The sequence below is a fragment of the Bombina bombina genome, unplaced genomic scaffold (genome assembly GCF_027579735.1).
Source record: "Bombina bombina isolate aBomBom1 unplaced genomic scaffold, aBomBom1.pri scaffold_1779, whole genome shotgun sequence".
NCBI classification, from domain to species: domain Eukaryota; kingdom Metazoa; phylum Chordata; class Amphibia; order Anura; family Bombinatoridae; genus Bombina; species Bombina bombina.
This window is the reverse complement of record NW_026512965.1, coordinates 7,379-35,331: the sequence shown is the minus strand read 5'-3', so window position 1 is coordinate 35,331 and position 27,953 is coordinate 7,379. Positions and strand designations below refer to the sequence as shown.

At 42.1% G+C, this 27,953-nt stretch overlaps 1 protein-coding gene across 1 annotated transcript; it reads right to left on the bottom strand.

The window, feature by feature from the left end:
• Window positions 1–170: 170 nt before the first annotated feature.
• On the bottom strand, window positions 171–27,464 carry LOC128644641 (vigilin). Its single transcript, XM_053697170.1, has 2 exons — window positions 27,320–27,464; window positions 171–1,388 (listed from the first exon to the last, which is right to left on the bottom strand). The coding sequence occupies exons 1-2, from the start codon at window positions 27,455–27,457 to the stop codon at window positions 1,254–1,256; spliced, it is 273 nt and encodes a 90-aa protein (XP_053553145.1). The 5' UTR covers window positions 27,458–27,464; the 3' UTR covers window positions 171–1,253.
• Between the last annotated feature and the right edge of the window lie 489 nt (window positions 27,465–27,953).

Here is a 27,953-nt window from a genome sequence, read left to right as displayed (position 1 = left end):
AATGTAAATTTTCATCAATGAAAGTTCCCCTGTTTTTAAAAGTATTTTTAAAAACCGGGCACTCATTGCTGAAAATTGACACTCACTTTAACACCATCATGCTAAGTTTCATATATGTTCAAAAAAATAATTTACCATGCCACCCACCCAATGAACACACACACACCACATTGTCTTTTAAAGGGTGTTTATTTCCTATCCTGTTTGTACAGGAAGTTGATACTGAGGCACAGTAAGAAGAAAAATGTCCAAAAGGGCAATGGGGGCTGAGGAAAGGGTTTGGAGGAAAAATCCAAAACTAATTATACCCCCCCCCCCCACCCAACAAGGACAAAAACAGATGACCCCTTCCCCGGCATCAGAGGTTAAGGGACAAAAGAAAGGGCTGTGACAGTACAATGAGGAGTTGGGCTCTTTACCCATTTGTTATCCAATGAAAATGTGTCAGGCCTTAAAATGGCAGCAAACGGGTTAAATTCAGTCTTAATGCCAATAGTGGAAAATCTAGAATTGTCCACAATTATCAGTTATAGTTTACATAATAAAATCTGATGAAGGGGTAGAAGAGGAAGTCTGATCCACCCTCCCCCATTTGTGCATATTCCACCCCCCAAATGGTTTCCTGGCAGTGAAAGGGTTATAGGGCACATCCCAAAGTCTGATCTGCAACATGATTAAATTTTATTAAAAAAACCCTGGAGACCAGTGGTTCTGAGAAGCCCTCTAAATCTTGACCTCAACGTAAAACAATTTCATGCAACAATATATGAAGCGCAATACTAAGTATGACTGCACACTTCCAAATGTTTGAACCTACTAAGGCAGACAAAAACAGATGTCGGGCAATGTCAACTGCAATAATCCATCCTACAAATAATGAACATACATCCTCAAAAAGGAGACAAGGAATCTTTGTAAATACAGTTACACAGCAGTATGCAGGCACCATAACAAACGTTAGTACTAAAGCCTGCTATGACATCTGCTTCAGGAAGGTTAGCTTTGGAGGGATGTGTGTAGACACACTTTGTATCACTGCTTTACGGATGCAATTAACACTTCCCATCTGGTAAATATAGGGTTCTTATAACCCTTTTCAGTTAGACACTGGAAACAATGCAGTGTGCAAGCTAAATTCCTGCAGGAAAATTGCAGCAATGGTTTGTTACATGGGTTCCTGGAAGGCAGAGGAAAAGGGGTAGGGCATCAGGACAGGAGATGACCAGGCGAGTGAATTGGACACCGCAACAGATTTAACAGGAAGCAGACATATCAGCTGGCAGCAGGCCTTTCCCTCCACCATGTCGCTTGGGGCCCCATGGAGAGGTTTTGTGGGTCACTGGAGCTCCAAAACTGGGAAAGTCCTCAGAACTGCTCATGTCTGGAGCCTGTAGGGGAAAATTTGAAGAAAAAAAAATAAAAAAATTAGTATTTCCTAGAACAACACCCCCCATTAGAAGTATAAGAAGATCTAGTGATCAACAGCAATAGGAATATGCGTAAGTGATTTCTATTTTATAAAAAGGAAGAAGTCAATCTGGACTCATTGCAGCTTTAGAAATAAACTAGTTGGTTTTTCAGTAAAAAAACAACAAGTATAATCGTATGTGGCGGTGCTGTGTCACCTCAGGGGATGCAAGCTCCTCTTCTCAGTGAAACCTGCCTTCTTTCACCTCCAAAATAAAATAAATGGTGTAGCACGTTTCAAATAAAATGGTAGGCTCACAGGATTTCAGTTTTAACTCAGACTTTTATTAAAACCATCACAAGGGTATTTTCAGATGCAGCTTCAGATTTTATTAAACATAAAATTATGCTTACCTGATAATTTCACTTCCATCGTGGGGAGGAGAGTCCACGGCTTCATTCATTACCGTTGGGAATTAAAAACCTGGCAACCAGGAGGAGGCAGATACACCACAGCCAAAGGCTTAAATAACTCCACTTCCCTCATCCCCCAGTCATTCTGCCGAGGGAATAAGGAACAGTAGGAGAAATATCAGGGTATAAATGGTGCCAGAAGATGAATTAAATTTAGGTCCACCCATCAGAGATACAGGCGGGAGCCGTTGACTCTCCTCCCCTCGATGGAAATTAAATTATCAGGTTAGCATAATTTATGTTTCCCATCTAAAAGGGGAGGAGAGTCCACGGCTTCATTCATTACTATTGGGAACATATACCCAAGCTCTAGGAGGACACTGAATGAAACCGGGAGGGGAAAAGGCGGACCCTAATCTGAGGGCACCACAGCCTGCAAAACCTCTCTCCCAAAAACAGCTTCCGCAGAAGCAAAAACGTCAAATTTGTAAAACTTTGTAAAAGTGTGAGGACCAAGTAGCCGCCTTACAAATTTCCTCCATAGAGGCCTCATTCTTTATCACATGATTAAGGTCATTTAGACAGAAACGTCGTGTTGAATTATCTGATTTCCAAATAAAGAAAAGATTGAATTGCCTTATTTGTGGTGCTGTTCCTACTTGGATTTTTATTTCTACCTAAGGTGTTGGGCAGGACCTTTGGAACGTGCACCTGTTTGCAGATGGGTGCTGTGCCTGTTAATTTGCTATTACTCATTCTTTAAGGCCCAAGACGAAGTCACAGCTCTAGTTGAATAAGCCATGATCCTCTGAGGAGGCTTATGTCCCGCTGTCTCATAGGCCAAGTGAATGAAGCTCCTCAACCAAAAGGACAAAGTAGAAGAGGCTTTATGCCCCTTGCGCTTCCCTGAATACACCACAAAAAGATGTAGACTGTCTGAAATCCTTTGTAGCCTGAAGATAACTTCAGGGCACGAACCACATCCAGGTTATGAAGTAACCTCTCCTTAAAAGAAGGGCTAGGACACAAAGAAGGAACGGTTGATGTTACAGTTAGACACCACCTTGGGAAGAAACCCCAAACCAGTGGGAAGCACAGCCTTATCTGCATGAAAAACCAGATAAGGAGGCTCACATTGCAAGGCAGCCAGTTCAGATACTCTGCGTGTCGATGCAATGGCCAACAGGAAGAGAACCTTCCAGGACAGAATCTTAATGTCAAAAGAATGCATAGGCTCAAATGGAACCTTCTGCAATACCTTAAGGACCAAGTTTAATCTCCATGGGGATTCTAGACAGAGCCTGAACCAAAGATTGAATGTCAGGGAGCTCAGTGAGTCTCCTATGCAACAAAACTGATAATGCCGAAATCAGTCACTTTAAGGAACTGGCGGCAAGACCCTTCTCCAAACCATCTTGGAGAAAGGACAGAACCCTGGATACCTTCACCTTATGCCAAGGATATCCATGCTTCTCACACCAGGACAATTAAGTCATGCACACCTTATGGTAGATGTGACGAGTGACTGGCTTCCTTGCCTGAATTAGAGTAACAATCACACTTTCAGAAAAGCCTCTTTTGGCCAAGACTAGGCATTCAATCTCCACGCAGACAGCCTCAGAGGATCGAGATTTTAATGTTGAAAAGGGCCCTGTTCCAACAGATCCCTGCAACAGGGTAACCTCCACAGCGGAGAGGATGACATCCACCACCAAATCCAAAAACCACATCCTCCGCAGCCACGATGGAGCAATCAGAATGGCTGAAGCTCGCTCCCGTTTGATGCGTGCCACTACACGAGGTAGAAGTGGTAACAGTGGAAAAATGTAAGCAAGGCTGAACCCTGAAGGGACCTCGACCCGTATTGGGGTAGCTTGCAATTGAGAGTCTGGACGCCATGAGATCCATCTCCAGGGTTCCCCACCTAAGACAAATCTCTGCAAACACTTTGCGGTAAAGAGACAATTGCCGCAGATGGTAGGATTGCCTGCTGAGAAAGTCTACTTCCCAGTTGTCCACACCTGGAATGTAAATCGCTGAGAGCGAGCAGCTGTGGGACTCTGCCCACTCCAAGATCCGAGACAACCCTCTCATGGCTAGTGAGCTCCTCGTACCCCCCTGATGGTTGATGTAAGCCATCAGGGGGGTACGAGGTCTGGAATCTGATGAAGTTTAACGACCCCAGAGGAGGCCATGCTTTCAGAGCATTGTAGATTGCTCGAGTTCCAGAATATTTATCGGAAGGAGAGGCTCCTCCTGGGACCATTTTCCTTGTGCCATCCTGGCACCCCAAACAGGTCCCCATCCTGCCAGACTCGCGTCCGTGGTCATAATCTCCCACAACAGTCTCAAGAAGGATGTCCCCATACACAGTTGCTCCAGACGGATCCACCAAGAGAGGGAGATCAGAGTCTGAGCATCCATGGATATCCGCTGTGATAGATCTGAATGATCGCCGATCCACTGTCTCAACATGCACATTTGGAATGACGTCTATGCTGGAAACCATGAGTCCGATCACCTCCATACACTGAGCCACCAAGGGGCTTGAGGAGGACTGAAGGGCAAGACAAGATGAGAAATATCTTCATGGACATAGAGTCTATTATCGTGCCCAGGAAATCCACCCTGGTGCTGGGAACCAGGGAACTCTTTACTACGTTGATCTTCCAGCCATGAGATTGGAGCAAAAGAGGAGTTCTCGAATGATCCTCTGCGACGGCGCCTGGACTAGGATTTTGTCCAGATAGGGCGTCACAGCAACGCCTCTGGCCACCGCAAGTAGCACCCCCAGAACCTTTGTAAGGACTCTCTAGGCCGTCACCAGACCAAAGAGAAAGGCCACAAACTGGAAGTGTTGGTCTAGAAATACAAATCTCAGGAAGTGGTCCTTGTGGATTGGCACATGAAGGTAAGCGGTTTAAGTCTATGGTTGTCATGTACTAGGGGCAGAATAGATCTGATCGTTTCCATTTTGAACGATGGAACACTCAGAAATTTGTTTAAACACTTTAGGTCCAGAATCGGGTGGAATGTGCCCTCTTTCTTTGGAACCACAAAAGATTTGAATAGTACCCTAGACCACTTTCTGCTGGTATGTCAGGGTGCCGGGAATCAGACTGAGACGAGAAGTGCAAAAATAATCACACCTTTATTAAAAGCAAAAAATTATAAAAAGTCCACAAGTCAAATAAGCCAGGAGTCAAATCCAGAGCTGGTAGTCAGACGAGCCGAGCCAGGAGCCAAAGCAAATAGTCAGACGAGCCGGAATCAGGAGCAAGGAAAACAGCAGAGTCAGGAACAAGCCAGGGATCAGGAACCAGGAAGAACGTCAGGCAGCCAGGTAATACACAGGAACTCTCACAAACAGGTCTGAGACAACGCAAAGGCAAAGCATACTGAACAGAGGCCCTTTAAATAATAAGTGATGACATCACAATTCTGAGACTGCATCCTGTCTCACATAGATGATCCACATCAGTCTGGCCATAAAAGGAAGTGCAGGAAATAAGCAGCATCCCCCACAATGCACCATAGTCATGGAGAGGTTAGTAAAATGGCTGCCAGCAGCACATGGCAAACACTACAGGGAAAAAACCCTGACAGGGTACTGGTACAATAACGCCGAGAGATGAGATCCCTCACACACTCTAGAAAGGCTTTTCTGGTCTTGAAAACAGGTTTGACAGGAGGAATCTGCCAATCGCAGATAGGATCTAAACCCTATCCTGTAACCCTGGGTGACAACCTCCAGAACCCAAGGGTCCTGAACGTCCTGTAACCAGGCTTCTGAGGAGAGATAATCCGCCCCCCAACTTGGTCCGGAGACCGGACAGGGGGCAACCCCTTAATGCCTATTTTGTCTCGGCGAGCTTCTTGCTCTGCTTAAACTTGTTCCAAGAATGAGCCGGCTTTCAAGTTCTCTTGGACTGGTCCGCGCTCACGGCGGGCTACTGGCGCTGGGCCTTGTCCGCACGAAAGGGACAAAAAGTAGATCCTTTAGGCTTAGCCTTCTTATCCTGCGGTAGGAAAGCTACCTTGCCTCCCGTAACTGTGGATATGATCAAATCCAATCCTGGACCGAACAGAATCTTTCCTTGAAAAGGCAGGGACAACAGCCAAGACCAAGACTTTAGCCACAGAGCCCTGAAAGCTAAAAACAGAAAAACCTGACACCTTAGCGTTCAGGCGAATAATTAGCATATTGGCATCACAGATGTAATTGGCAACCTTCAGCGCCTTAATCTTATCCTCTCTCGTTAATGGAAGTCTCCCCCTCAACCATGTCACACAGGGATTCACACCAATATGTCGCAGCTCTGGCCGCTGCCAGCTGAAAAACAAACACTGTGTGTTGAAACATCTTCCTTAACAGGTTTTCCAACTTTTTATCCATGGGCTCTTTAAACGACAAACTATCCTCAAAGGGAATAGTTGTCCGCTTCGCGTGCATGGAGATAGCAACATCCACCTTAGGGACAGTAACCCAAAGTTCAAGCTGAGAGTCCGGAACGGGGAACAGTTTCTTAAAAGGAAGAAGGGGAAAAGGAAGAACCTAATCGCTCCCATTCATTCTTATTATTAGCCATCTTAACAGGAACCGGGGAAGACCTGAGGCACCACCCTGTCCTCATATCTCAAACTTAGGAATCGCAAGTTCCTCCGGAAGCCTCGATTCCGGAACCTCCAGAGTAGCAAGCACTTGCTTCAGCAAAAAGTGCAAATTCTCTATCCTAAATCTAAAGTCAGGGTCCTCCGCAGCTGGAGGTTTAGAGGACACAGACTGACCCAGAAGGGGCCTCCTCCGAAGAGTCGGAGTGGGCCTCATTCTCGTATAACGCCTCTGATATTTCCATAGGCATAGACAACCCCTGGGCCGGGCCGCCATGATACACCCTACGCTTAGCAGGATGTGGTAAGGCATGGATCATTTTCGATACTGCTGTTTGCAGTTGATCCGCAAAATCTGACGGCCAACTAATCTCTCCCACAGGAGAAATAGTTGGACTCTGGGGCGCTGCTTGTGCAATTGGAGATGAATGCAGGGAATGCACCTCACGGGACAGGGAACTCTGAGGTGGACGGCTCAGTACTACTAGACATCCGTTTACTTTTAGATGTAACTTTATAAAGGAATGTGGAACATAGTTGAGCAGGCTGTTCTACCAGAACCTTCTCACAATAAACACAGTAATGAGACTGTGTTAAAGAGGGAGGACCCTCCAACACGTCCGAGTCCTCCATAGCTTGCACTGTTATTTCGGACTAGATTAACTAAATAGGCACCTTTATAACCTCCAACGGGGCACTCACCACCTCCTATGACCCGGAATACAGAAAGAGTTTTGTCTCCTGCGACGCTGATCAAAAGAGGAAGAGAGATAGCCACATCCGGTCACATGGAATGCCTGGCAGGAACGCCCCTGCCTAAGGAGAAAACACGACAAAAAAACATAATTTATGTAAGAACTTACCTGATAAATTCATTTCTTTCATATTAGCAAGAGTCCATGAGCTAGTGACGTATGGGATATACATTCCTACCAGGAGGGGCAAAGTTTCCCAAACCTCAAAATGCCTATAAATACACCCCTCACCACACCCACAATTCAGTTTAACGAATAGCCAAGAAGTGGGGTGATAAGAAAGGAGCGAAAGCATCAAAAATAAGGAATTGGAATAATTGTGCTTTATACAAAAAAAATCATAACCACCTCAAAAAAGGGTGGGCCTCATGGACTCTTGCTAATATGAAAGAAATGAATTTATCATGTAAGTTCTTACATAAATTATGTTTTCTTTCATGTAATTAGCAATAGTCCATGAGCTAGTGACGTATGGGATAATGAATACCCAAGATGTGGATCTTCCACGCAAGAGTCACTAGAGAGGGAGGGATAAAATAAAAACAGCCAATTCCGCTGAAAAATAATCCACACCCCAAAACAAAGTTTAACTCATATAATGAAAAAAACTGAAATTATAAGCAGAAGAATCAAACTGAAACAGCTGCCAGAAGTACTTTTCTACCAAAGACTGCTTCAGAAGAAGAACACATCAAAATGGTAGAATTTAGTATAAGTATGCAAAGAAGACCAAGTTGCTGCTTTGCAAATCTGATCAACCGAAGCTTCATTCCTAAATGCCCAGGAAGTAGAGACTGACCTAGTCAAATGAGCTGTAATCCTTTGAGGCGGAGTTCTACCCGACTCAACATAAGCATGATGAATCAAAGACTTTAACCAAGATGCCAAAGAAATGGCAGAAGCCTTCTGACCTTTCCTAGAACCAGAAAAGATAACAAATAGACTAGAAGTCTTTCGGAAATCTTCAGTAGCTTCAACATAATATTTCAAAGCTCTAACTACATCCAAAGAATGCAACAATCTTTCCTTAGAGTTCTTAGGATTAGGACACAATGAAGGAACCACAATTTCTCTACTAATGTTGTTAGAATTCACAACCTTAGGTAAAAATTTAAATGAAGTTCGCAACACCGCCTTATCCTGATGAAAAATCAGAAAAGGAGACTCACAAGAAAGAGCAGATAATTCAGAGACTCTTCTGACAGAAGAGATGGCCAAAAGAAACAAAACTTTCCAAGAAAGTAATTTAATATCCAGCGAATGCATAGGTTCAAACGGAGGAGCTTGAAGAGCCCCCAGAACCAAATTCAAACTCCAAGGAGGAGAAATTGACTTAATGACAGGTGTTATACGAACCAAAACCTGTACAAAACAATGAATATCAGGAAGATTAGCAATCTTTCTGTGAAAAAGAACAGAAAGAGCAGAGATTTGTTCTTTCAAGGAACTTGCAGACAAACCTTTATCCAAACCATCCTGAAGAAACTAAAATTCTAGGAATTCTAAAAGAATGCCAAGAAAAATGATGAGAAGAACACCAAGAAATGTAAGCCTTCCAGACTCGATAATATATCTTCCTAGATACAGCTAGGAGCCACCAGCAGAACAAACAAATGCTCCTTTAGAATCTTGGAAATCACTCTTGGAAGAAGAACTAGAGGCGGAGAGATATAGGCAGGATGATACTTCCAAGGAAGTGACAATGCATCCACTGCTTCCGCCTGAGGATTCCTGGATCTGGACAGATACCTGGGAAGCTTCTTGTTTAGATGAGAAGCCATCAGATCTATTTCTGGAAGTCCCCACATTTGAACAATCTGAAGAAATACCTCTGGGTGAAGAGACCATTCGTCCGGATGTAATGTTTGGCGACTGAGATAATCCGCTTCCCAATTGTCTATACCTGGGATATGAACCGCAGAAATTAGACAGGAGCTGGATTCCGCCCATACAAGTATTCAAGATACTTCTTTCATAGCCAGAGGACTGTGAGTCCCTCCTTGATGACTGACATATGCCACGGTTGTGACATTGTCCGTCTGAAAACAAATGAACGACTCTCTCTTTAGAAGAGGCCACGACTGAAGAGCTCTGACAATCACACGGAGTTCCAAAATGTTGATTGGTAATCTCGCCTCCTGAGATTCCCAAACCCCTTGTGCTGTCAGAGACCCCCACAGCCTCCCAGCCTGTCAGACTTGCATCTGTTGAGATCACAGTCCAGGTCGGAAGAACAAAAGAAGCCCCCTGAACTAAACGATGGTGGTCTGTCCACCACGTCAGAGAGTGTCGTACAATCGGTTTTAAAGATATTAATTGTGATATCTTTGTAAAATCCCTGCACCACTGGTTCAGCATACAGAGCTGAAGAGGTCGCATGTGAAAACGAGCAAAGGGGATCGCGTCTGATGCAGCAGTCATAAGACCTAGAATTTCCATGCATAAGGCTACCGAAGGGAATGATTGAGACTGAAGGTTTCGACAAGCTGAAACCAATTTCAGACGTCTCTTGTCCGTCAGCGACAGAGTCATGGACACTGAATCTATCTGGAAACCTAAAAAGGTTACCCTTGTCTGAGGAATCAACGAACTCTTTGGTAAATTGATCCTCCAACCATGATCTTGAAGAAACAACACAAGTCGATTCGTATGAGATTCTGCTAAATGTGAAGACTGAGCAAGTACCAAGATATCGTCCAAATAAGGAAATACCACAATACCCTGTTCTCTGATTACAGATAGAAGGGCACCGAGAACCTTTGTAAAAATCCTTGGAGCTGTTGCTAGGCCAAACGGCAGAGCCACAAACTGGTAATGCTTGTCTAGAAAAGAGAATCTCAGAAACCGATAGTGATCTGGATGAATCGGAATATGCAGATATGCATCTTGTAAATCTATTGTGGACATATAATGCCCTTGCTGAACAAAAGGCAGAATAGTCCTTATAGTTACCATTTTGAATGTTTGTATCCTTACATAACGATTCAATATTTTTAAATCCAGAACTGGTCTGAAGGAATTATCCGTCTTTGGTACAATGAAGAGATTTGAGTAAAACCCCAGCCCCTGTTCCAAAACTGGAATTGGCACAATTACTCCAGCCAACTCTAGATCTGAAACACAATTCAGAAATGCTTGAGCCTTCACTGGATTTATTGGGACACGGGAATGAAAAAATCTTCTTGCAGGAGGCCTTATCTTGAAGCCTATTCTGTACCCTTGTGAAACAATATTCTGAATCCAAAGATTGTGAATCGAATTGATCCAAATTTCTTTGAAAAATCGTAATCTGCCCCCTACCAGCTGGGCTGGAATAAGGGCCGCACCTTCATGTGGACTTGGCAGCTGGCTTTGGCTTTCTAAAAGGCTTGGATTTATTCCAGACTGGAGATGGTTTCCAAACTGATACCGCTCCTGTAGGGGAAGAATCAGGTTTTTGTTCCTTATTGTGACAAAAGGAACGAAAACGATTAGCAGACCTAAATTTACCTTTAGATTTTTTATCCTGTGGTAAAAAAGTTCCTTTCCCCCCAGTAACAGTTGAAATAATAGAATCGAACTGTGAACCAAACAATTAATTACCCTGGAAAGAAAGGGAAAGCAAAGTTGACTTAGAAGACATATCAGCATTCCAAGTTTTAAGCCATAAAGCTCTTCTAGCTAAAATAGCTAAAGACATATACCTGACATCAAACCTAATGATATCAAAGATGGCATCACAAATAAAGTTATTAGCATGTTGAAGAAGATTTACAATGCTATGAGTATTATTATCTGTTACTTATTGTGCTAAAGCTTCCAACCAGAAAGTTGAAGCTGCAGCAACATCCGCCAAAGATATAGCAGGTCTAAGAAGATTACCTGAACATAAGTAAGCTTTTCTTAGAAAGGATTCAATTTTCCTATCTAAAGGATCCTTAAAGGAAGTACTATCTGCCGTAGGAATAGTAGTACGTTTAGCAAAAGTAGAGATAGCCCCATCAACCTTAGGGATTTTGTCCCAAAACTCTAATCTGTCAGATGGCACAGGATATAATTGCTTAAACCGTTTAGGAGGAGTAAATGAATTACCCAAATTATTCTATTCCCTGGAAATTACTTCAGAAATAGCACCAGGAACAGGAAAAACTTCTGGAATAACTACAGGGGATTTAAAAACCTTATCTAAACGTTTAGATTTAGTATCAAGAGGACCAGATTCCTCTATTTCTAATGCAATTAAGACTTCTTTAAGTAAAGAACGAATAAATTCCATTTTGAATAAATATGAAGATTTATCAGTATCAACCTCTGAAACAGAATCCTCTGAACCAGAAAAATCATTATCAGAAACAGAATCAGAATGATAATGTTCATTTAAAAATTCATCTGAAAAATGAGAAGTTTTAAAAGACCTTTTACGTTTACTGGAAGGAGGAACAACAGACATATCATTCTTAATAGATTTATAAACAAAATCTCTTATGTTAACAGGAACACCCTGAATATTAGATGTTGATGGAACAGCAACAGGTAATGGAACATTACTAAAGGAAATATCTGCATTAATAAGTTTGTCATGACATTCATTACAAACAGCCGGAGGAACAGTTACCACAAGTTTACAACAAATACACTTAACTTTGGTAGATCCAGCATCAGGCAGCAATTTTCCAGAAGTATCTTCTGATTCAGGGTCAATCTGAGACACCTTGCAATATGTAATAGAAAAAACAACATATAAAGCAAAATTGATCCAATTCCTTAAATGACAGTTTCAGCAATGGGAAAAAATGCCAATGAACAAGCTTCTAGCAACCAGAAGCAAATAAGTAATGAGACTTAAATAATGTGGAGACAATGACGCCCATATTTTTTAGTGCCAAAAAAAAGACGCCCACATTATTTGGCGCCTAAATGCTTTAAGCGCCAAAAATGACGCCACATCCAGTGATGCCGACATTTTTGGCGCAAAAAAAGTCAAAAAAATGATGCAACTTCCGGCGACAAGTATGACGCCGGAAATGACAAAGAAAAAATTTTTGCGCCAAAAATGACGCAATAAAAAGAAGCATTTTCAGCCCCCGCGAGCCTAACAGCCCACAGGAAAAAAGTCAAATTTTAAGGTAAGAAAAATTGATTATTCATATGCATTATCCCAAATAATGAAACTGACTGTCTGAAATAAGGAATGTTGAACATCCTGAATCAAGGCAAATAAATGTTTAAACACATATATTTAGAACTTTATGCCCAACCATAGCTTAGAGTGTCACAGAAAATAAGACTTACTTACCCCAGGACACTCATCTACATGTAGTAGAAAGCCAAACCAGTACTGAAACGAGAATCAGTAGAGGTAATGGTATATATAAGAGTATATCGTTGAACTGAAGAGGGAGGTAAGAGATGAATCTCTACGACCGATAACAGAGAACCTATGAAATAGACCCCGTAGAAGGAGATCATTGAATTCAAATAGGCAATACTCTCTTCACATCCCTCTGACATTCACTGCACACTGAGAGGAAAACCGGGCTCCAGCCTGCTGCGAAGCGCATATCAACGAAGAATCTAGCACAAACTTACTTCACCACCTCCATGGGAGGCAAAGTTTGTAAAACTGATTTGTGGGTGTGGTGAGGGGTGTATTTATAGGCATTATGAGGTTTGGGAAACTTTGCCCCTCCTGGTAGGAATGTATATCCCATACGTCACTAGCTCATGGACTCTTGCTAATTACATGAAAGAAAAGGGCTGCTCAATACTCCCGTAAGTCACCTGAAAGTTCAACTCATTGCCAGAGCCTCATCTCGCACATAACGCAGCAATGACACAATATCATGTATAAGACCCCCCCCCCCGATCAATAATCCCCTTTCCTGGAATATTAACCCTTGATTCTTTAAAGATAAAAAGGCGTCACACTGTGACCCTGTCTTCCCTGTTATTATGTAATAAAAAAAAATGAAACGATCTTACCAGAATCTACGCCGTTGAACAGGAACACAGCCCTTCAATGTCACAGGTTAGCAGCCTCACTCCTGACATGGACTTGAGTGTAAAAAGTAGGCAGCGAAACTCAACGCTGATGGAGCTGTTAATATGAGTCGGGATGGTTTCGCAGAAAGACTCTCCCTGCATCTCCGGACTCTAACTCGCCCAGGCTCTCACAGAGAGTGACAGGACTACTTAAAACTCCAGTCCAAATGCGAAGAGTACTACCCTCCATAAGAGACTACTCTTATCTTCAGCACTTTTCTGCCGTCCTCCTGTGACGAAAGGCAAAGAATGACTGGGGGATGAGGGAAGTGAGGGAGGTATTTAAGCCTTTGGCTGGGGTGTCTTGCCTCCTCCTGGTGGTCAGGTTCTTAAAGGATTACTAACTTTTGTATTTTTAACAAAAAACAGAACCCACATTTCAAAATAAAGATATAATAAATCACTAACCTATTTTCAGATTCAAACGAAGCTGAATAACGGCATAAAAAGAAGTTTTATTTTTTTAATCCTGATGTCACCTAATCCAGCCCTCCAATATGGGCATTTCTTATCCAAAATCAGTAACCTATCCTAGCCCTATTTTATGCATATAATTATCAGCCGATTACGGCAGTTTGCGCATGCGCACTTTAATGCAATAAATAGCGCATGCGTGTTTGTTTTGTACTGAAGCCGAAACTGCCCATATGTTAATCGGATTCACGCTTACGTATTATGCTGAATCCATGAAATCAGTTATCAAGATATTTTATGGTCAATCGAAACTGTAGTATCTTTTAATGCCTTATATGTTTATATCTATAAATGTAATGCTATTAACGTTACATATATGAATACAGGTAGCCCTCAGTTTACGCCGGGGTTAGGTTCCAGAAAGAATGGTTGTAAATTGAAACCGTTGTAAATTGAAACCCAGTTAATAATGTAAGTTAAGTGGAAGTGAGGGAGTTAGGTTCCAGGCCCCTCTCAAAATTGTCATAAGTAACAGCTAATACATTATTTTTAAAGCTTTGAAATGAAGACTTTAAATGCTAAACCGCATTATAAACCTAATAAAATAATCACACAACACAGAATATATAATTAAACTAAGTTAAATGAACAAAAACATTTGCTAAACAGCATTATAAACCTAATAAAATAATCACACAACACAACTGTTTGCAGAAAAATGCAAGTAAAGTCTCTTTCTATGCATTCCAATCTGGACTGATTTATAGACAGGAAGATCTTGTTCTTTTGAAAGCTGCTCGATAGCTCAGGTCTGGTTAAACTGATTAATTTTAGCTTGCTTGGCTTGCATATCTTTGCTGCAACACAAGCAGACAGCTCCACCTACTGGCTATTTTATTCAATGCACTGCTTCTCAATGCTTTTCAATAGCAGTCACATGACTGGAAAAAAAAAAAAGGGTTGTTATTCTGAAACGGTGCAAATTGAACCGTTGTAAACCGAGGGCCACCTGTAAAGATTTACCAATATAAATTTATTATTAAAGTTATTTATCAATACCTTTTAATTTATGTTGCTGACATTCGCTTGATTTTCATATTGTATTAATCTAGTCTATTAATAATAGTATTTTAAGTTTATTAAAAATATTATTCAACACTTTATTTTTAATTGCTCGTTAATGCTAGGGAGATTCTATTAATTTAAAGAAATTTGCTAGTCAATTTTATGTAGATGATATTTTATTAATTTATTTGCTAGTTAATTCTAGGGAGATTCTATTGTATAAAGCTAATTTGCTAGTTAATTCTATGGAGATTCTCTAAATGCACGCACGCAAGCAATGAAATTACCTTCACAGTGCAGCAAACTTCTGATCCGCGATCGATAGAACGGGTCTACTGCATACAGAACAGACATGCAGAGATTGACGTGAGCGATGATGTTGCGGTATCTTGCACATGTGCAATAAGAATAAAGGTTGCAATCTTCCAACCAGTGTTGTCAGCCCGGATTGGGCAACGAAAATAATGAAAAACGGAGTGGGTTTGGAAAGGATTAAAACTTCGGAGTCAACTATCTTCTAAACAGCAAGTAATTGAAACATAGGGCATTATAAAAATATTTAATATGTGATTTTCTTTTCAGCTGCGATTAGTTTTTTGTGCCTTCAATTTCTATTTAATTCCCAACAGTAATGAATGAAGCCGTGGACTCTCCTCCCCTTTAGATGGAAATATAGCTTAATGCGTTTCGGCAAAACAAGCTTCTCTCAAGAGCATAAATTCAATATATGTCAAAGCAAAATTAGAGTAGCCTAGCAAAATGCTGTACACAATATTTATAGCCACCAGGTCTGCCTGCCTTTCTTAGACCACACCCATTCACAAATCATGCAGTCATATATGCCATTTAAAAACTAATGTGCAAAAATATGCCAATAAATCAGAACCACTTTGCCTTTTGACACATAAAAAGGGGCTAAAATAAAATGTTCTCAATAAAAAAAAATTAAAGCATTCAAAGTGTTTTGTTGTTTTAATAATCACAAATTAGAACTTTGATTCATAACAAACAACCTTAGCCTGGCTCACATCAGATCTTTAACCTATCTATATCCTGTTTTGTTAGGTGGTGTCAGTTAAAAACAGATCATGCAATCAAATACGCCATTAAAAACCTATTGTGCAGAAATATGCCAATAAATCTGAATTACTTTGCCTTTTGACACATAACATAAGAGGCTTACATTCCATGCATCAAATAAAATGTTCAATAAAACAAAATTATGCTTACCTGATCATTTCATTTCCATCTGTATGCGGAGAGTCCACGATTTCATTCCATTCTTGTGGGAATACAGAACCTGGCTACCAGGAGGAGGCAAAGAAACCCCAGCCAAATGCTTAAATACCTTCCCCCACTCCCCTCATCCCCCAGTCATTTTGCAGAGGGAAGGAACAGTAGGAGAAATATCAGGGTATAAATGGTGCCAGAAGAAAACGTGCGGGGGTCGTGGACTCTCCTCATACAGATGAAAATTAAATTATCAGGTAAGCATAATTTATGTTTGACATAATATGAGGAGAGTCCACAGCTTTATTCCTTACTTGTGGGATAGATACCCAAGCTCTAGAGGACACTGAATTAAATGGGAGGGGAAGAGAGGTGGACCCTATTCTATAGCCTGCAAAACCCTTTCTCCCAAAAGCAGCTTCAGCCGAAGCAAAAATGTAAAATTTGTAAAACTTTGAAAAAGTATTTAAGGACCACGTTGTCGCCCTACAAAATTTGCTACACAGAGGCCTTGTTCTTGAAGGCGCAAGAGGAAGCCACAGCTCTAGTTGAATGAGCTATAATCCGCTGAGGAGGCTTATGTCCTGCTGTCTCACATGCCAAGCGAATAATGCTCCTCAACCAAAAAGATAGGGAAGTGCAAGAAGCCTTCTGCCCACTACGCTTCCCAAAATAGACCACAAACAATGCCGAAGTCGGTCTAAAATCCTTCATAGCCTGAAGATAGAATTTCAGAGCCCGAACCAATCGTGCAAAACAAACCCTCCTTTGGGACAACAAAAAGGTTTGAATAGTACCCTAGACCTCTCTCTGCTAGGAAGTACCGGCACAATTACTCCCAGGGAGGAGAGATCCCTGAAGCACCCATAAAAAGCTTCTCGTTTTTCTGGTCTTGAAGACAGGTTTGATAAGAGGAATCTGCCCCTGGGTGGATAAGATTTGAAACCTATCCTGTAACCCTGAGTGATTACCTCTAGAACCCAAGGGTCTTGTACATCCAAGCCAAGCCTCCACTAAGAGTCTGCACCCAACACAATCCATCAACGGATCGGGGCCGTCCCTTTATACCGATTTGGTTTTGGCAGGCTTCTTAGTCTTGGAATAAATCCAAGCAGAACGTTTCCAAGTTCCCTTGAAATGATAAGGCTTTGGCTGTCATTGGGATTTATCCGAACGAAAATTAGGACCCTGTCCTTTAGGTTTATTCTTATCCTGGGAAGGAAGGCACCCTTGCCCCCAGAGACCGTGGATATGAGAGAGTCCAGGCCTGGACCGAAAAGAATCTTCCCCTTAAATGGAAGGCAAAGTAGTCTAGATTTTGAAGTCATGTCCGCAGACCAAGACTTAAGCCAGAGTGCCCTACGGCTAGCACAGAAAAAACAGATGTCTTGGCCTTCAGGCAAATGATCTGCATATTTGCATCACAGAAAGAATTAGCTACCCTCAAGGGCTTAATTCTTACCGGGATCACCTCAAGGAGAGAGTTTCCACCTTGATCATCTCCGATAGAGAGTCGCACCAATAGGTAGCAGCTCCAACCACTGCAGCAGCAGGTTGAAACAAATACCCCGTGTGCTGAAACATCTTCCTTAACAGTTTCTAGCTTCTTATCCATGGGCTCCTTAAAACGACAAACTATCCACTAGCGGGATAGTAGTGCGCTTAGAGAGCGAGGAGATAGCTCCATCCACCTTCGGGACGGTACCCCACAACTCTAGTTGATACAAGTCTCTCCCATTCATTCTTAATATTTGCCATTTTTACGGGAACCGGGGAAAAGTCTGTGGCACTGTCCTGTCCTCAAATTTTATCAAGCTTAGCAATAGAAAGTTCCTCTGGTAATTTAGGTTCCTGAACCTCTAAAGTAGCCAATACCTCCTTTAACAGAAAGCGCAAGTGCTTGATCCTAAATCTAAAGTCTGGTTCCTCCACAGCCAGAGGTTTAGAGGCAGCAGATTCCGACCCAGAAAGAGCATCCTCTGAGCTATGAAGCATCCTCATCAGCGGAAAACCTAGTATCCCAGATGACCCCCTGGGAGGGATAGCAATATTTGACCTTTTGCTTGCGCTTAGCAGGGCAAGGTAAAGCACTGAAGGCTAAAGTCTGTCAGTAAGAGGGGCCCCCCCCGAAGGAGGATTAGCAGTGCAATGGGAAGCTGCTTGTGCAATAGGAGATGAATGCAGGGAACGCACCTCACTGGACAGTGACCCCTCAGAGGTGGGCAGTACGGTGGTACTAAACATCTTGGTTTTCTTAGATATAAAGTACTTTATCAAGGCATGTGGAACATAATTGAGCAGGTGGGTATACTGTTGCCTCAAAAATAAAAACAGGTATTCGATTTAGGTAAAGAGAGAGAGTACCCTCTAATGTATCAGTCCCCCATAGCTTGCAATTTCATGAGACTATAGAAAAAGATAAATGGCACCTTTATACCCTCAATGGCTGGGGCACTCACCACCTCCTATGACACAGGCCTCACAGAGAAACCGCTTAGTCTCCCGTGAACCACACGGTCAGGAAAGAGGAAATCAATGAGACCACACCCGGTCACATGGTGTGCCATGCAGGACCGCCCCTGCGTCTGGAATAAGCGCATCAAACCTAACAGGCTGCACAGATATCCAAAAATGAAAGTAAAACCCAAATGTTACAACATCTGCCTGAGCCTCATCTCACACATGTCGCAGCATAAAACATAATACAGCAAATTATGCTTAAATCCCACCTGTTCAATAATCCCCTTCCAGCGATATTAACCTTTGATTCCATACAGATAAGAGTCACACTGTGACCCTATCTTGCGTTATACGATTATAAAATGAAACTATCTTACCGGAATCATTGCCTTGGAACAGACACAGCCTCTCATGTTTCACAGTCTTGTAGCATCGCACCCGACATGGACTTGAGTGATAGAAGCAGGCAGTGAAACTCGTCAACACTGATTGCTTAGGAACTGTTAATACAAGTCTGGATGGTTTCGCTTTAAGACTCTCCCTGCATCTCCAGACCCTAACCGTCGCCAATGCTCTCACTGAGAGGCTAACAAGACTACTTAAAACTCCAGTCCCATACAGAAGGCTACTACCCTCCCTAAGACTACTCCGAATCTTCCAACACCTCTCTGCCATCCTCCTGTGACGAAAGGCAAAGAATGACTGGGGGATGAGGGGAGTGGGGGAAGGTATTTAAGCCTTTGGCTGGGGTGTCTTTGGCTCCTCCAGGTGGCCAGGTTCTGTATTCCCACAAGCAAGGAATGAAGCTGTGGACTCTCCTCATATTAAGATGGAAATTAAAGCATTCAAGGTTTGTTCTTTAATAAAGAGGCTTACATTCTATACATAATAAAATAATAAGTTAAAGCATTCAAAGTGTGTTTTTTAAACTAGTGTGTTGCTTTAACTTTTTGAGAACATTTTATTTTATGTATAGAATGTAAGCCTCTTTTTATTGACCATTTTTGCACACTAGTTTTTTACTGGCATATTTGATGGAATGATCTTTTACCCGATAGATTTATAACAAACAACCTTAAACTGGTTCACATCAGAGTGGTAACCTAAGTTCTAATTTGTGATTATTTAAAAAACAAAAACAAAAAAACACTTTGAATGCTTTAATTTTTTATTGAGAAAATGTTATTTGATGCATAGAATGTAAGCCCCTTTTGTTATGATGTGTCAAAAGGCAAAGTGATTCAGATTTATTGGCATATTTTTGCACACTAGTTTTTTTTTTTTAACCCCTTAATGACCACAGCACTTTTCCATTTTCTGTCCGTTTGGGACCAAGGCTATTTTTACATTTTTGCGGTGTTTGTGTTTAGCTGTAATTTTCCTTTTACTCATTTACCCACACATTATATACCGTTTTTCTCTCCATTAAATGGACTTTCTAAAGATACCATTTTCATCTTATCTTATAATTTACTATAAAAAAATAAAAAAAATTTTTTTATAAAAATGAGGAAAAAATGGAAAACAAAAAAAACCAACACTTTTTCCAACTTTGACCCCCAAAATCTGTTTCACATCTACAACCACCGAAAAACACCCATGCTAAATAGTTTCTAACTTTTGTCCTGAGTTTAGAAATATTCAATGTTAACATGTTCTTTGCTTTTTTGCATAACACAAGTAGCACTTTGCCATTTCCAAACCACTTTTTTTTTTCAAAATTAGCGCTAGTTACATTGGGACACTGATATCTTTCAGGAATCCCTGAATATCCCTTGACATGTGTGTATTTTTTTTTTTAGAAGACATCCCAAAGTATTGATCTAGGCCCATTTTAGTATATTTCATGCCACCATTTCACCACCAAATGCGATTAAATAAAAAAAAAAATTGTTCACTTTCTCACAAACTTTAGGTTTCTCACAGAAATGATTTACAAACAGCTTGTGCAATTATGGCACAAATGGTTGTAAATGCTTCTCTGGGATCCCCTTTGTTCAGAAATAGCAGACATATATGGCTTTGGCGTTGAGTTTGGTAATTACAAGGCCACTAAATGCCGCTGCGCAGCACACGTGTATTATGTCTATACGTGTATTATGTCTAACAGGAAGTGGCAAAGAGCACCACAGCAGAGCTGTATATATAGCTCCTCCCTTCCCCTCCACCTCCTGTCATTCGACCGAAGGTTATAGGAAGAGAAAGGACAAACTAAAAGGTGCAGAGGTGACTGAAGTTGTAAAATAAAAATTAATCTGTCTGAAATTGACAGAGGGCCGTGGACTCGTCGTATCATAGAAGAAATCAATCAGGTAAGCATGAATTTCCTTTTCTTCTACAAGATATGACGAGTCCACAGATTTCATCCTTACTTGTGGGATACAATACCAAAGCAACAGGACACGGATGAAAGGGAGGGACAAGACAGAGACCTAAACGGAAGGCACCACTGCTTGAAGAACTTTCCTCCCAAAAACAGCCTCAGAAGAAGCAAGAGTATCAAATTTGTAAAATTTGGAAAAAGTGTGAAGGGACGACCAAGTCGCAGCCTTACAAATCTGTTCAACAGATGCATCGTTTTTAAAAGCCCAAGTGGAAGTCACAGCCCTAGTAGAATGAAGCACACATAGAAAAATCCTATTACAGCGCTCCAACAGTGCTTACCGAAATAACACACAAGTTGATCAAAGACAGTGTAAAGTAGGAAACAGTACCTTAATCAATCCGGTCATTGCAGTAATCCATAACAAAAGCAAGCCTCCCGGTCTCGGTTGTTTCCTCTTCTGAAACTCTCCTCCCCTTGTTTCTTTCGTCACAGCCAGGTGTGACCAGTAGAACCAGCTTACCGATACTGCAGCCTCAATCGGCGCTCCCCGCAAACAGTAGAATGAGCCATAATTCTTTCAGGAGGCTGCGGTCCAGCAGTCTCATATGCCAGGCGGATGATACTCCTCAGCCAAAAGGAAAGAGGTAGCCGTAGCTTTCTGACCCCTACGCTTTCCAGAACAAACAATGAATAATGAAGATGATTGACGGAAATCCTTAGTTGCCTGTAAGTAAAACTTTAAGGCACGGACCACGTCCAGGTTATGTAACAGACGCTCCTTCTTAGAAGGATTAGGACACAAGGAAGGAACAACAATTTCCTGATTAATATTCTTATTGGAAACAACCTTGGGAAGGAATCCAGGTTTAGTGCGTAAAACCACCTTATCAGAATGAAATATGAAATAAGGCGAATCACACTAACGCTGAAAGCTCAAACTCTTTGAGCAGAAGAAATAGCAACCAAAAATAGAACTTTCCAAGATAATAATTTAATATCTATGGAATGCAAAGGTTCAAACGGAACCCCTTGAAGAACTCTAAGAACTAAATTCAAACTCCAGGGAGGAGTAATTGGTCTAAATACAGGCTTAATTCTGGTTAGAGCCTGACAAAAAGACTGAACATCTGGCACATCTACCAAACGTTTGTGAAACAAAAAATTGACAACGCAGAAATTTGTCCCTTTAAGGAACTTGCTGATAAGCCTTTCTCCAATCCTTCTTGGAGAAAAGACAGAATCCTAGGAATCCTAACTTTACTCCATGAGTAGCCTTTGGATTCACACCAATAAAGATATTTACGCCATATCTTACGATAGATTTTTCAAGTGACAGGCTTTCTAACCTGTATCAAAGTACTGATAACCGAATAAGAGAATCCTCGCTTCGATAAAATCAAGCTTTCAATCTCCACAGTCAGCTTCAGAGAAATTAGATTTGGATGTTGGAAAGGACCTTGAATGAGAAGGTCCTGTCTCAAAGTAAGTTTCCACGGTGGTAGAGAGGACATGGCCACTAGATCTGCATACCAAGTCCTGCGTGGCCACGTAGGCGCCATCAGGATCACTGAAGCTCTCCTGTTTGATTCGAGCAATCAAGCGTGGAAGAAGCGGAAACAATGGAAACACATAAGCTAGGCTGAACGACCAAGGCACTGCCAAGGTATCTCAGTTCGGCCTGAGGATCCCTCGACCTGGATCCGTATCCTGGAAGCTTGGCATTCTGTCGAGATGCCATCAAATCCAATTCCAGTTTGCCCCATCGGAGAATCAATGAGGCAAATACCTCCGGGTGGAGTTCCCACTCCCCCGGATGAAAAGTCTGTCGACTTAAAAATCCGCTTCCCAGTTCTCTACTCCTGGGATGTAGATTGCTGACAGACGACAAGAGTGGGCCTCCGCCCAACAGATTATCTTGGATACCTCTCATCGCTAAGGAACTCCTTGTTCCCCCCTGATTGATATATGCCACAGTTGTGATGTTGTCCGACTGGAATCTGATGAATTTGGCCGAAGCCAACTGAGGCCACGCCTGAAGGGCATTGAATCAATATCTCAGTTCCAGAATATTGATTGGAAGTAGAGACTCCACCTGAGTCCAAACACCCTGAGCCTTCAGGGAATTCAAGACTGCACCCCAGCCCAGAAGGCTGGCGTCTGTTGTCACTATCACCCACGAGGGTCTGCGGAAACAAGTCCCCTGGGACAGATGATCCAGCGACCACCAAAGGAGAGTCTCTGGTTTCTTGATCTAGATTTATCGGATGAGATAAATCCGCATAATCCCCATTCCACTGTCAGAGCATGCACAGCTGCAGCGGTCTGAGATGAAAGTGAGCAAACGGAATGATGTCCATTGCCGCTACCATTAATCCAATTACCTCCATACACTGAGCCACTGACGGCCGAGGAATGGACTGAAGTGCTCTGCAAGTATTTAGAATCTTTGATTTTCTAACCTTCGTCAGAAATATCTTCATGGCTACCGAGTGAGTTCCCAAGAAAGGAACCCTTGTCTGTGGAACAAGTGAACTTTTCTCTATGTTCACCTTCCAACCGTGAGTTCTCAGAAAAAACAACACTGTGTCCGTGTGAGATTTTGTCAGATGATATGTTGACGCCTGGATCAGAATATCGTCCAGATAAGGCGCCACTGCTATGCCTCGCGGTCTGAGAACCGCCAAAAGAGACCCTAGAACCTTTGTGAAGATTCTGGGTGCTGTGGCAACCCGAAGGGAAGAGCCACGAACTGATAAATGTTTGTCCAGGAAGGCAAACCTTAGAAACTGATGATGATCCTTGTGGATAGGAATATGAAGGTAAGCATCCTTCAAGTCCACGGTAGTCATATTGACCCTCCTGGATCATTGGTAAAATTGTAGATTTGAGTAGAACCCCAGTCCCTGTTCCAATTTTGGAACTGGACAAATTACTCCCATGGTAAAAAGGTCTTTTACACAGCGTAAGAACACCTCTTTATCTGGTTTGCAGGTAATCTTGAAATATGAAATCTCCCTCTTGGGAGAAAGTCCTTGAATTCCAATTGATAACCGTGGGTCACCATTTCTAGTGCCCAGGGGTCCTGAACATCTCTTGCCCAAGCCTGGGCAAAGAAAGAGTCTGCCCCCTACTAGAGCCGGTCCCGGATTGGGGGCCGCCCCTTCATGCTGTCTTAGTAGCAACAGCAGGCTTTTTGGATTGTTTACCTTTATTCCAGTTCTGGTTGGGTCTCTAGACTGACTTAAATTGGGTAAATTTCCCTTCCTGCTTTGTGGAAGAGGAAGCGGAGGGTCCTCCTACATAGTTCCGAAAGGAATGAAAATTATTTTTTTTACCCCTCATCTTAACGGATTTATCCTGAGGTAGGGCATGGCCTTTACCTCCTGTAATGTCAGAAATGATTTCCTTCAATTCAGGCCCAAGAAGGGTCTTACCTTTAAAAGGAATAGCTAAAAGCTTAGTTTTTGATGAGACATCAGCAGACCAAGATTTGAGCCACAACGCTCTACGTGCTAGAATAGCAAATCCTGCATTTTTTGCCGCTAATTTAGCAATTTGAAAAGCAGCATCAGTAATAAAAGAATTAGCTAGCTTGAGAGCCTTAATTCTATCCAAAATAGTTGTCCGCTTAGCCAGGGTAGATATCGCTCCCTCTACCTTAGGGACCGTTTGCCACGAGTCCCGAATGGCATCTTATAAAGGAAACATTTCCATAAAATTAGGAGGGGGAGAAAACGGTATACCTGGTCTATCCCATTCCTTTTTTATAATTTCCGAAATTCTTTTAGGAACCAGAAAAACATCCGTGTAAGTGGGTACTTCTAGATATTTATCCATCTTACACAACTTCTCTAGTGGTATTACAATAGGGTCACAATCATCCAGAGTCGCTAAAACCTCCCGAAGTAACAGGCGGAGGTGTTCAAGCTTAAATTTAAAAGGACATATTGTCCGAATCTGTCTGAGGTAATACATTCCCAGAGTCTGAAATTTCTCCCTCTGACAGCAATTCCCTGACCCCCAACTCAGAACACTGAGGGTACATCGGAAATAGCTAATAAAGCATCAGAGGATTCAGTATTTACATTAATACTTGACCTACTGCGTTTACCCTGCAACACTGGTAATTTAGACAATACCTCTGTAAGGGTAGTTGACATAACTGCAGCCATCTCCTGCAGAGTAAAAGAATTAGACGCACTAGAGGTACTTGGCGTCGCTTGTGTGGGCGTTAAAGGTTGTGACACTTGGGGAGAATTGGATGGCATAACCTGATTCTCTTCAGATTGAGAATCATCCTTAGACACACTTTCTTGACCTAAAATATGGTCTTTACAATGCAAGGCTCTTTCAGTACAAGAGGTACACAATGTTAAAGGGGGTTCCAAAAATAGCTTCTAAACACATAGAACAATGAGATTCCTCAATGTCAGACATGTTGAACAGACTAGTAATAACCACAGAAGTCTTTTAAACACTTTATTTATTGCTTAAATAAACTTTGAAAACATGTACTGCGCCTATAAGAAAATGAAAACTGAACAATTTTTCCAAAACTGCCTAAATAACGTTAAATTTACTCAAAATTTAACTAAAACTCGTTGGTTTATCCAAAAATTACTGGACCCCAGTAGTAAGGGGAAAAATAAGGCACTAAAGTAACTTAGAAAAGCAAAAACGTCAGTTCGCAAAAAAAATACCCACTGCACCTTGCCACATCTCTGCTGTGGCGCCTACCTGCCCCCAGGGTACTTCAAAATGAGTTGTCAACCCTCCAGACCAGAGATACACTGTCCAGGAGCAACCGGAGTTACTGCTTGCTGCAGCCCAGTAAGAAGGAAGCGCGCATCTAAGCGCGCAAAAATAAGCCCCGCCCCTTAAGGCTGATGCTGGAGTAGGCAACCGCATGGAGAAGCAGTTTTACACCAAGCTAAGTGGAAACACATATACACCCCAAAACACATCCAATGTAAGTCATACTGGTTATAAAAAATATAAATTCTTATAAATGTTTTTCTTTTGTGTCTCACCCATAGTGTCATGCCCTTATGTCAACTAGTAAAAGGAAATAAAAACAGGGAACTCCAGTAACACCCCTCTGTATACGGGTCTACTGCTTACTCCATTCCCATACAGGGAAATAAATGCCAGCCAATTCTGATATATCAAGTCTCTTCAGAAATAAAAGGCTGCACTTACCTTAATGCTGCTTGTAGCATGAAATCCGTCTCCACACTGAAGATGTGTGGATCTTAGTTACAACTGCTAAGATCATCAACCTCAGGGCAGAAATCATCTTCCATAACCCCCTGAGGAAAATAGTACACACCAGTACCATTTAAAATAAAAAACCTCTTGATTGAAGAAAATAAAACTAACACCACACTTTACCTCTTCCTAGTATAACACAGGCAAAGAGAATGACTGGAGATGGAGGGGAAGGAAGGAGCTATATATACAGCTCTGCTGTGGTGCTCTTTGCCACTTCCTGTTAGCAGGAGGATAATATCCCACGAGTAAGGATGAAATCCAAGGACTTGTCTTATCTTGTAGAAGAAATAAAAGCCATCTTATTTAGTTTTTTTTAGCATATTTACATATGCTGCTGTGTAGGATCCCCCCTTAGCCACCAAACAGCTCTCTAACCCTCCCCGTTATTAGGAGCCATCTTCGGTACATGTCTGTGCGCTCCCCCGTCCCCTCTCTCTATAACAAGCCATCGATGGCCGTCCACCCACCTCAGCTCCCACCCACCCACGATTGAGGCCATTGATGGCCAGAGCAGAGAGAAAAAAGTTATTGCAGGATGCCTCGATATCGAGGCATCACTGCAATAACCGGAAAGCAGCTGGAAGCGATCAGGATCGCTTCCACCGCTTTCCCAGACCAATGACGTACAGGGTACGTCCCCCGTTGTTAAGGGTATTTTTTGGAGGATGTACCCTGCACGTCGGTCATTAAGGGGTTAAATGGCATATTTGATTGCATTATTTGTTTTTACTTGACACCTCCTAATAAAACAGGATAGAGATAGGTTACAGCTCTGATGTGAGCCAGACTCAGCACACCTGTGAATGGGTGTGATCCGAGAAAGGCAGGCAGAGCTGATGGAGTACCTAGCAAAATGCTGTACACAATATTTATAGCCAACTTGCTTTGACATATATTGATTTTATGCTCTTAAGAAAGGCTTGTTTTGCTGAAACACGTTGAGCTATATTTTAATAAAATCTGAAGATACCCCTTCTGATGGTTTTAATAAAAGGCCGATTTAAAACTGAAATTCTGTGAGTATGACCCGTTTGTGCGCCTACCATTTTATTAAAACGTGTTACACCATTGTGAGCTTTTTATTTTGGAGGTAAAAGAAGGCAGGTTTCACAGAGAAGAGCAGCTTGCATCCCCTGAGGTGACACAGTGCCGCCACATTCAATATTTCTTGCTTCTGGATACGGTCTGGAGAACCAGGGTTGGTGGCAAGCATCTGAGGGGGAAGTGCTAACATAGCTTCATACTTTACTGCTATTTACAAAATAAAAAAACAAACTAAGTGTATAGACTATAGAGGCACAATATAATCTATGAGAGCCTAGGAATAGAAGGATTTTAGCCTCACCTTCTCATTACCGCTTCCTGCGGTCCAGGGAGCATCACGTACAACAAAACCCTTTGATGACTGGGGCTTGTTGTTATCTTCCTGAGTTTGGAGGTTCATAAAGGACTGTATCGCCCCATTTTCCACCACATCAGACATCTAAAAATGGAAACAATAGGTACAAATTACATTTGACTTCATCTAGTAATGGAGAGAAAGTTTCTAAAAACAAATTATGCTTACCTGATAATTTCTTCATTTCCATCTGTGGGAGGAGAGTCCACTGCTTCATTCATTACTTGTGGGAATTTAGAACCTGGCCATTAGGAGGAAGCAGACACCCCAGACAAAGTCTTAAATACCTCCCCTACTCATCCCCAGTCATTCTGCCAAGGGAACAAGGAACAGTAGGAGAAATATTAGGGTATAAATGGTGCCAGAAGAATAAAAAAAAAACTAGACAATGACATCCCCACCAGATCCGCAAACCACGTCCTCCGTGGCCATGACGGAGCAATAAGAATAGCCAAAGCTTGCTCCTGCTTGATGCAGGCCACTACTCGAGGAAGAGGCAACGGTGTTAAAATGTAAAGTGGGTTGAACTCCCAGGGCACCGCTAAGGCATCTATTAGCACTGCCTGGGGATCCCTGAACC

Bases quoted from the DNA above. Each gene is read 5' to 3' on its own strand.
- LOC128644641 (XM_053697170.1), bottom strand. From the start codon at position 27,457: ATGTCTGATGTGGTGGAAAATGGGGCGATACAGTCCTTTATGAACCTC. The intron at 1,389-27,319 runs GTGAGGCTAAAA...TTTCCCCTACAG, and splicing joins CAGGAAGCGGTAATGAGAAG to GCTCCAGACATGAGCAGTTC.